Source organism: Spinacia oleracea, chromosome 6 (assembly GCF_020520425.1).
Source record: "Spinacia oleracea cultivar Varoflay chromosome 6, BTI_SOV_V1, whole genome shotgun sequence".
Lineage (NCBI taxonomy): Eukaryota > Viridiplantae > Streptophyta > Magnoliopsida > Caryophyllales > Amaranthaceae > Spinacia > Spinacia oleracea.
Window position 1 is genome coordinate 10,642,469 of NC_079492.1, and position 10,478 is coordinate 10,652,946.

Here is a 10,478-nt window from a genome sequence, read left to right on the forward strand (position 1 = left end):
ATCATGAGAATAAAGGGGGGATGTCCACAAGTCAGTGTAAATATATTGTAGAGGAGCAGAAGAGGAGATTGAAGAGATGTGAAATGGAAGTTGATGACTTTTATTGCAAGCACAAGAATTACAATCTAAAGTAGAAATACTAGAAACATTAATGAAATTTCTGGAAATAAGATGCCTAAACGCTTTTTGAGATGGATGGCCTAATCGGTGATGCCAATTAAGTGACTCTATTTTTGTGCTTGTGAATACTTGAGTAAGAATGGACTTGAACTCATATACTCCTGACTTAACCGGACCCTGGAAGAGAAATACCCCCGTTTTGATATCCTTCACAACAAAAGAAGATGGTAAGAATTCAATAGAGGCATTATTGTCATTGCATAATTGGGAAATAGAAATGACATTACGTGACATAGATGGAACATAAAGAACATTATTGAGTGTTATAGTGGAGGATAAATGAGAGATGAAAAGAGAACCAATATGAGAGATTTTAAGGCCCGTACCATCACCAATAATTAGCTCTTCAGTACCATCATAAGGAGTATGCAAGGAAAGGTTGTTGAGATCATTCGTGACGTGATGCGAGGCACCACTGTCCAACAACCAGGAAGAGGAGGAGGAGGCAGCAACATTAGCCATATGTGCCTGAGGAGGGTGCGGTTTCTGATTGGTGTAAGAGGTACGGTTGGTGTTAAAGGGAGGTGGAGTAATATTAGGAAACCTTTGAGTAAAGACCGGGCATTGAGCGAAAACATGCCCTTGTTCGCGACACCATTGACACTTACCCAAATAAGGACGAGGTTGGTACTTTGAGGGAGTACTAGAATTGGGGTTTGGAAGAATACCTGAGCCACTAGAACGGCCATAGTTACTACGACCTTGATTCCTAGTGGTGGCAGCAAACACGGATGCCGGCATGTTTGGTTCAGTGCGGTGTTGTTGGAGACTTAATTCCTTGTTGATAAGTTTTTCATGAAGTTCCTCAAAAGAGATGGGTGTGTCCCTGGCATTGACAGACTCAATAACAGAATTATAAGACTCATCAAGACCAAGAAGAACACGATCAATCAGATCCTCGTGCTCAACTTTCTTACCTAGAGCAGCCAATTGATCCGCACATGCTTTGATTGCTTGCATAAACTCAGTAATAGAGCGATTACCTTTTGTGGTGCGATAAAGTTGGTCTTTCAACTGCTTAATATGACCACGGCTCGGCAGGGCATATGTTCTTGCGAGGATATCCCACATATCCTTAGATGTTATGGCCTGAGAGACAAGCGGTATGAGGGTTTGAGAAAGGGTACCGACTAGTGCACCAAACAGAAGCCTGTCTTGTCTGGTCCAAAAAGAGAAGTCGGGGTTTGGACCCTCTACACCATCAGTGGTTAGAACAGCAGAAGGGCAAGCAAGAGTACCATCAATGTACTTGAATAAGTCATGACCAACGAGTATCGCCTCGACTTGCATCTTCCACGATAGATAATTTGTGGGAGTGAGTCTGATTGTGTTATGGATATTGAGAAAGGTAAGAGGTTTGGTAGGGTCAGCACCATTTGGAATTTGATAAGAGGGAGTGTCGTTGGTAGTCATTGTTGAGAGGAGGGAGGTTTTGATTAATGGATCAAGAATCTGATACCATGTAGAGAATAGATAGAGAAGGGATAATTGTTCTCATTGATTCAGCAAGTATATATAACTAATTACAAGCTAGGGTACGCCTCTAGGTTTTGCACAAAGTTGTTACAATAATAAGATAACTATAGCTAGATTATAGGAAACTAACTCCTAGAATATTTACAAGATAATAAAGGCTTAACCTTTACTCGGTCAATCCTTATCACAAGAGATCTCCAACCCCTGAGGGGTAGAATCTGCTATTTATCCTTTTACCGCTTACAATCTCTAATAATAGCACGCCGAAACTGTATACGTCGGATTTTATGGAAAATTGTCCATGCATTGCATATTCTGGAGCCATGTAGCCACTAGAAGACATTGAAAGAAAATAAGCAAATTGAGACTTAGAGCCGATGACGGGAAACAAATTAACAAGGACTAAAATCAGTACTTACTATGTTCCCGCTACTATGCTTGTGTCATCCTCTGTCTGTTCAACTTTGAAGATCCTCGCCAAACCAAAGTCTGCAATTTTAGGGTTCATATGTGCGTCAAGCAAGATATTGGCTGCTTTTAGGTCACGGTGGATTATCCTAGGCCGAGAATCTTCATGGAGATAAAGTAATCCTCGAGCAATTCCTGTGATGATATTGTAGCGTGTAGGCCAATCCAGTTCTCCTTGTTTTTTAGGATCTGAGGCACATATAATAATAAGTTACCTAGTACATGACAAATCAATAAGAACATTCAAGAGAATCATCTAATTGTAGGAACATATAGATGCATAAAGCGGAATTTCAGGAAACAATTTCCTAACATCTATCACATGATCACATGCATAACAATAATATAGATCAGATTAAGTTGAAAGAATAATCACCTTTGTAGCGTGTTCTCCCGTTCGTATGCAAGCTTCAAAGATCTTAGAGCCCCACTTGTTGCTCCTCTACTTAGTCCACAAGCACCAATTGAATCCCACGTATGCTAGTACGGAAGAGAACGATCACGATCAATCTCTTGCTTTGTTTGGGAAGAACGACGTTTCAGAGAAATAGAATTAGGGTTTTTGTGTTTTCCTTTTTGTCAGATATTGAATGAACGTGATTTCTAAATCCCTGACATTATAACTATTATAATGTGAGAGTTTTAGGTTAACACAAAACCAAAGCCCAACATTCTTTCCCTTAATAGACCGGTTGCCATCGGGCCTTTTGGGCCCATTCCAATTAGTGCTTATATGTGTGACCTTATAGGATTAAATTATTTTAGTTGTAGGTCCAATCAATATTGTCCTACTAATCACATTTATTCTCTAGCAAGCAAATATGATTACTAAAATAATTAACTTATTATCTTCATAATTAATTCCTATTTGTATTTAGTAATTGCCGGAAATGTCTAAGGACATAATTCCTTCAATCTCCCACTTGTCCGAAGACAAGAAAGCAATGCTAAATTCCTTAAGTCTCTTAATGCCAAAATTTGATAACTCACTGTTATTCTCAAATTCTAGTTTCTTGATCGCCGAGTTCGAACTGTTCAAATAAAGATTAACATTTTAATCCCATTCCGCATGGCCATGCAATTTTTCAGTTCTCGCTCATCAAGAGGCCCAGACACCATTCCTATCAAATAGGAGGACTTATTCACTCTTGTATGACCAAAACTCCCACTCAATTCTTAGCCCACCTGATCACTGCTTTTATAACCTCCTTTTACGGCGCGGCGTTTAACAGAGTCAAGGTTAAACTAATTGTCTCATGGTTATTAAGACATACTCATGTCTAAGGAATCCACTAAATATAGAATTTTGATTCTACTTTTAGAATCTAGTTAGGTCAAGTCTCAATGCATCAAGTATACATCCATATAATCAATTAGACATCCCTATGTCTCCATAGCCCATGGAACTGCACTATCAATTAATTACATGCTAGTCTTCTCATAAATCACTTATGTCCAATTTAGTGATTCAGACTAGGGACTTAATAAGTTGTGATTTCAGTTCACTTTATAGGGTTCCATTATCAAAACGTTTTCGATAATCCTATTTGAAAACACAAGTTATTTGGACATTTTATTTAATACTAAACCAAACAATTAAATAAGAATGGACTTTTATTGATAAACATTCAAAACATAATAAATGTCTTTACAATTGTAAACATAAAGTAAACAAACTAAAGCCATTCTCCCATATGCCTAAGCCCCATAGACCTAGTATGACTCTCATGCTTAGGTTGAGCAAGCGGTTTAGTCAGAGGATCAGCCACGTTATCCTCAGTATGAACCTTGCTTACTTTCACATCCCCTCTTTCAACGATCTCTCGAATAAGATGGAATCTCCTGAGCACATGTTTGGATTTTTGGTGCGATCTGGGTTCCTTGGACTGGGAAATGGCACCATTCACTAGTAGAAAAAACCCTTATTGCAGCGGGCTTTTAGACCCCTGTTGCAGCGTACATCGTATGCTGCAACTGGGGGGCCTGCAACAAGTCTGAACTTGTTGCAGCGTACAATGTTCGCTGCAAAAAGTGATTTGTTGCAGCGGGCTTTTAGATGTACGCTGCAACAAGTGCCAAAAAATTGGCAAAATTTTGGACTTGTTGCAGCGTACATATAAAAGCCCGCTGCAACAGACCCAACTTTTTGCAGCGTACATTTATTTGTACGCTGCAACAAGTCTGAATTACTCAATTTTTTGCAGCGTACATTTATTTGTACGCTGCAACAAGTCTGAATTTTTGCGAAATTTTTTTCCCTTGTTGCAGCGTACAACATATATGTACGCTGCAAAAAAGCACTTTTGGCGGGAAAATTCTAATTTTGTTTAGGGATACCTAGAGTGCCTTGCACCAAATATAGAAACCTGTCAAAACAATAATAGAATAACGCAACCTGTATAACAAATATAAAAACAACAACTGGAGTTTTGTATACTATATATCCCAAAACCAAAGTGCACATATTACATTTAAATATATGTTCCAATTTCAACATAAACATACATTTTAATATAAAATTTATTCTATAACAACTAAACCAACTCGATCAAGCGCGCTAAAGCCAATAATAAATACTTGTTGGTAAAAAACTTAGCCCATTGCTCACGAACCACATCAAATTCCTCGCATAAGGCGCAATCCTCGGAGTGTAGACCTTTACAAAAACAGAAATTTAAATTAAACATTAGATTAAATACAAATTAAATATCACATTTTAACATTCAAGAAACTAATGACAATGTCCTAATAGTCTAAAATGAGTCCTTAAGTTCTTTAGTTCAAAGTTGGGAGCGAAAATGTCATTTTAGCCTAAATATGACCTATAACGACCCAATGAGCCTATAGGTGCATAAATAGATTGGAACGAGTCTTAGATCGTTAAAATTATGCATATTAAACATGTAATAAGTTTTAAATGAGTCCTTATGTTCTTTATTTTAAAGTTGGGAGCGAAAATGCCTTATTTTAGCCTAGATATGACCTATAACGATCAAACAAGCATTAAATGGGTATAAGTAGATTAGAATAAGTCCTAGAAACTCAAAACTAAGCTTATTAATCATATAATAATTTAAAAATGAGTCCTTAGGTTCTTAAGTTCAAAGTTGGGAGCGAAAATGTCATTTTAGCCTAAATATGACCTAAAACGACACAATGAGCCTTAAATATGCATAAATGGATTGGAACGAGTCTTATAAAGTTAAAATTATGCATATTAAACATGTATTAAGTTTAAAATGCGTGCTTAGGTTCTTTATTTTAAAGTTAGGAGCGAAAATGCCTCATTTTAGCCTAAATATGACCTATAACGATAAAACAAGCATTAAATGTGCATAAATAGATTAGAATAAGTCTTAGAAACTTAAAACTAAGCATATTTATCATATAATAAGTTTAAAATGAGTCATTAGGTTCTTAAGTTCAAAGTTGGGAGCGAAAATAGCACTTTAGCCTAAATATGACCTATAACGACACAATGAGCCTTAAATATGCATAAATGGATTGGAATGAGTTCTAGAAAGTCAAAACTAAGCATATAAAAAATTGATTTCCTCAGGAAATTCTACATAATATACATTGATTTCTGTGATTAAACATTTCTATGCTACACAACCCAATTAAAAGGGAAAAGAAAGCGTACCGATAATACAATTAATACATTTAACAAAGAGTCAAAGACTAATCATCCAGTGATTACACCAGCCAAAACATCACTCTTACCTCGAGCAAAAATTGTGTAAACTAAACGAATTGCATCCAGCCAACCATCCAAAGATTCCCACGAGTCAGCTACCTAAGATGTCCAGTGAGAGAACAGCAGCGTTATAAGGCCAAATTTCCAGTTATCGTCATAACAAATTGAGAAACAATCAAGGACCGCTATGGAAAGAGCCGGCTACCCTTGTGAATGTTAAGCTTATGCATTTAGTTTGTTTCGTAATATATGTAATGGTCTATAAGGACCTTAATTTTTTGTTTAGTTTGTAAAACTTTTTCATTTCAGTAAATTTAACCCTATGTCAAAATAAAAAAATAAAAAGACATTGAGGAAAAAGAATCATTGAGATGTATGGAAAATGCAGATATAAAAGGTAAAAGAAGTTGCTAACCAAGTATACAGGTCCGTGTATTGTGTCAATGAAGAGTCCAGCCCCAGGTGGTAAAGTAAGATCAGCAGATGCTGACACTGAAACAATGTCAGGGATGTCAACTTTGACGGCTCTATTTTTTATATTTGGCCCATCTACTTGCTTGCTAGAAAGACTCTGCCGTGATGTCTTTTGTTCGGATACAATCTGCATTAGAAAGGGGTGGTTCAGTAAGAAACATTACTTTCAACCATCCATCAGATTGCACAATGGTCAAATATCTCAACATATCTCCATAATCTATACCATTATCCAACTGCCTGAGTCAAGATGAATGTCATGTCTCCACATATAATTGAGAAAATCTCAAGAGATATCTATCTTAGTTACACACAGCAATAGATAGGTCCCCATAAATTTTAGAAAACCAATTAAAGAAACTACCATATAACAAGAACTTGATAGCTCTCCATCGCAAGTATCCATAGGTGAAAATTCCAACTAAAGTAACTTTCAGATGCTAAATCAACCCCAAGGATGAAACGAGTACAATACAGTATCCTTGCAAGTTTCTCAAGTCAAGATAGAGAAAGGGAGAAAGAGAGGCATTGCTAACTTCACTGCAAGACGTTGGAAAACAAAGACAAACAACAATCAATATAATTTGGGAAATTCTACATGGTGGTCTACTGGTTTGGAAAATTTTACATGGTGGAAAATAAATAAATTAAAGGGACCCAAAAAAATTATTGTTCTGCAAAAACGATCTATTTATAGAAGTTAAATTGTTGAATATAAACGAGGTTGGACTGGGGAAGCTGTTGCTGGAGAGGCCAAGCCGATTTCTCCGAGTCAGCTTTGTCAGATCCATGAGAAGAAGAAGAAAAAGACATCTCGATTCTTTTGATGTTGCCAAGTTTGCATTTGAATTGGTTGGCTGGTTCGCTGAACAGATTGGCTGGGGAATAGCTCGTTGATAGCTAAACTGGCTTGCCAGCGGAGACGTGGGCTGCGTGTGGTTGTTGCCTTGTTGGTGAAGATGGAGAGAAGAAGTGGTGAGATTGGGTGGTAGAGTGGTGGGTGCGGTGGTGGGGTCAGGTAGCGCGATGGGGTTGGACTGGTCGGTGGGGTCAGGTGGTGGCGTGGGGTGGTTAGGTTGGTTTGGATGGTGGGTGGTGGTGGGAGACTTGGAGTGAGGTGTATTAACTAGAGGGTAGGTTAGTAATTATATTTAGGGTCAGAAATATGGTAAATTAGTGGTGGGTTAGCCATAACTTTAGTTGATAACGACACTTAGTGTATTAAGCCATTACCAAGAAAATGAAACTTTTTAGTTTCCACCATGTAGAATTTCCCAAACGAAGAGGTCAGGATGTAGAACTTCCCATATAGTTTTCATCAAAGAAATGTATTTGTTACTATATGAAAAGATATCACATGGAAAGATGTTTAGAAAAATAGGATTATTTAGCTAAACAATGCTCTAAACGCAATGCAACTGAGCCATGGAAAGCACAACACCTGAAGTGTCTGATTAAATATTGCCTGTCTAACATCCTGGAGTGTCTGATTAAATATTCACTTTCCTTCCCAAGCCAGGAGATAGTGAAATTACCTGATAAAGACCCTCATGGTTAAGGACAAATTGTGTCCGCTTCCAATCACTATGGGGGCCTATTGGATTTCCTGGAGGTGGAGCCGTCAGATATCCCACTTTAAGATAGGGCAAAGGAAGCTGAAAAATAGATAAGAGAGATTTAGAACAAATCATGACTTAACACACTGCAAAAGGAGAAGCCTTGTGTTAACGTCAGGGAGCAACACAAACCACTATATATGAAAATGCATAAAGGTGCATGTTTTGTCTGCAAGAACATTTCCTCTTTCCCCCCCCCCCCCCCTCCCCCCCTCCCCGCCCTCTTCCTTGAAACACTGGATTATCTCCAGAAGCAACTAGAGTAACTAGAGTAGAGAACTAAATCAAACAAATATCAATTGAACCATAATTTCTGTCCCTAAAAGGTCAAGCTTCGGAAACAGAATTTTAAGGAACGTCTCTACTATATTCCTTGATATGTTTTCACTTGACATTCATGAAAGGTGAAAGTTGATCAAAGCTCTGGGAGTGTCCTTAAACATACACAAAGTACTTGATAATTTGATTCGGGTAAAGCCGTAAAGGGATTACCTATTGAGGGGTGGGGAGAGGGTCAAACTAGCATTGAGGATAACTAAATGGAAAGTAGAATGTGGTTTTTACAGTCACGTAAAATGCTGAAATGTAACTAGAACTATGTACACTTTCTGTTGATTTTATGTAAAGCACTCTTACCATAGAACGGACTAGCCTCAGTGCACTGCGGTAGACCTACAAGTTTAAAAGCAAAACCAAAAAAACTGTCAAAATTACAACTCAACAAGAAACCTCGTCAGAGAAAACAGATATGATGCAACTGTTTGCAATAGGAATACATTGGCCTAGCATAATGATTTTGCGTTATAATTTTTCCTTGCATTTCTCCAATAATATTCTGAGCTTGAAAGTTGTATCAGGATGAAAAATACAAAGCGCAAGAGCCCAATAGGTCCAATTTCAAGAGACAAAAAAACACCCACCAAGAATTCTACCAAAGCAGATTTAGGAAGGTTGAGGTGTATACAAGCCTACCCGCATCAATGTTTCGTGAGGACCGCTGAAGAGGCAGGGAGGGTGAAGATGAGAAACCAGAATTGCAGAGAGCTTACCGAGTAATTTGGCTTCAATGCGTGAGCAGCTGCAATATAGACAGCGCACTGACTATACAAGTCATTGGGCGAAATATCATTATGGCTGACTGATCCCCCGATTCTTAGCAAGTCCTCGGCTAAGCCATACTGCAAAACCAAAATATACATAACTCACCTTATCATCCGATCTCAGTGACCGTGTAACCCTTCAATACAACACAATATCCAGATGATAATAATAAAAGAAAGAAGAAAGCACTGGACAAGCATTGCTAAAACAGAAAAGAATAATTGAGGACTAACCAAAACAGTTCCGAGGTTGTAAATAGCCCTATGAAAGTCAAACTGCAACTGAATTGCTGCACGGAACTGCATCAAGGTATATTACAGAGAATCAAATAATAGTGAAGATTCAATAATATTCATAATTTCGTATGTAACCCACACCTAAAATCATTTAGTTATCTTGGGTTTATCAAGTAATATGTTTGCACCTTACTAATTGCCGTCTTAACAATGTTATGCTTTTCCTTAGCAGGGACTATCGCACTGAGTTCCTGTATCACAAAACAGGGAATGGTAAAGCCAAAGTCTGAGAGCATTGTACTGCCACTAACTTTCTAGTGTAAAAAAAATGCATCTCAGCCTTTCCTTTCTGCATTTCTCACTGTATAGATGAGAAATATTACCTGCAGTGCAAGTCCCCAGTTGTTAAGCGCCTGGAAAGGAACAATGAGATTGTTACAATGACAAAAATGAACAGAAATCTAAAGAATTGTAGTAAAAAGATAAAATAGCCAAATACAAAAAGAAAAAAACCTGGGGACTATTCCAATTCAACTGCACAGCTTTTCCGTAGTAATCTGTGGCCTGAAAGGAAGATAATTAGGTCATAAGGTCTACTTAAATAATACAAAGCAAAAGCCTAAATATTCTACTTTCATCATTTCATAATGAGTTAATATTTCCAAACACCCATAATTTGTAAGAAAATAGCATCAATTGTGTTCTTGGTACATCCAACAATAAGTGAACGTCAAATGAACAACTCAGAGAAAAGGTCACCACTTTGCTTCAGAGATTTATGATCAATACAGCTTCTGGAAATGATAGGATGAAAATACAACAAGACCATAAAAAATGAAGGTAAAGAATTATAACATGAAAAATCACATTTCAATAGTACGTACAATGCAATTAACAACAGTCAACCCACCTCCCCTGCTCCACCCCACCACGACCGCCACCACCACCACCACCATTCTCTAATTCCAACACCGCCCCATCTTTATCTATGAATAAACCCTAAAAAACGAATTGAACAAACCCTAAAAACGAATTGAACAAACGAATTGAACCGTAAAAACGAATTGAACAAAAGAATAGAACAAACCCTAAAACGAATTGAACAAACAAATTGAACAAAACCTAAAACGAAGCACAGAACTCAAAAAAATGAATTGAACAAAACGGCATCTGCAGAGGAGGCGAGAAAAGAGACCCACCGGCGACTGGCGAGGAGGCCAGAACCACCGA

At 37.7% G+C, this 10,478-nt stretch overlaps 1 protein-coding gene across 1 annotated transcript; it reads right to left on the reverse strand.

The window, feature by feature from the left end:
- Positions 1 to 4,588: 4,588 nt before the first annotated feature.
- On the reverse strand, positions 4,589 to 10,204 carry LOC130462912 (protein HLB1-like). Its single transcript, XM_056831896.1, has 11 exons — positions 10,133 to 10,204; positions 9,762 to 9,812; positions 9,632 to 9,661; positions 9,437 to 9,499; positions 9,246 to 9,311; positions 8,961 to 9,089; positions 8,548 to 8,583; positions 7,831 to 7,950; positions 6,237 to 6,422; positions 5,848 to 5,920; positions 4,589 to 4,780 (listed from the first exon to the last, which is right to left on the reverse strand). Exons 1-11 carry the CDS (start codon positions 10,202 to 10,204, stop codon positions 4,659 to 4,661), a joined length of 948 nt encoding a protein of 315 aa, XP_056687874.1. The 3' UTR covers positions 4,589 to 4,658.
- Positions 10,205 to 10,478: the final 274 nt, after the last annotated feature.

Coding starts and splice junctions, on each gene's coding strand:
- LOC130462912 (XM_056831896.1), bottom strand. CDS start 10,204: ATGGTGGTGGTGGTGGTGGCGGTCGTGGTGGGGTGGAGCAGGGGAGGT. Junction 9,312..9,436: donor TTAAGACGGCAATTAGTAAG/GTGCAAACATAT, acceptor ACCTTGATGCAG/TTCCGTGCAGCAATTCAGTT. Junction 5,921..6,236: donor TACACGGACCTGTATACTTG/GTTAGCAACTTC, acceptor TGGACATCTTAG/GTAGCTGACTCGTGGGAATC.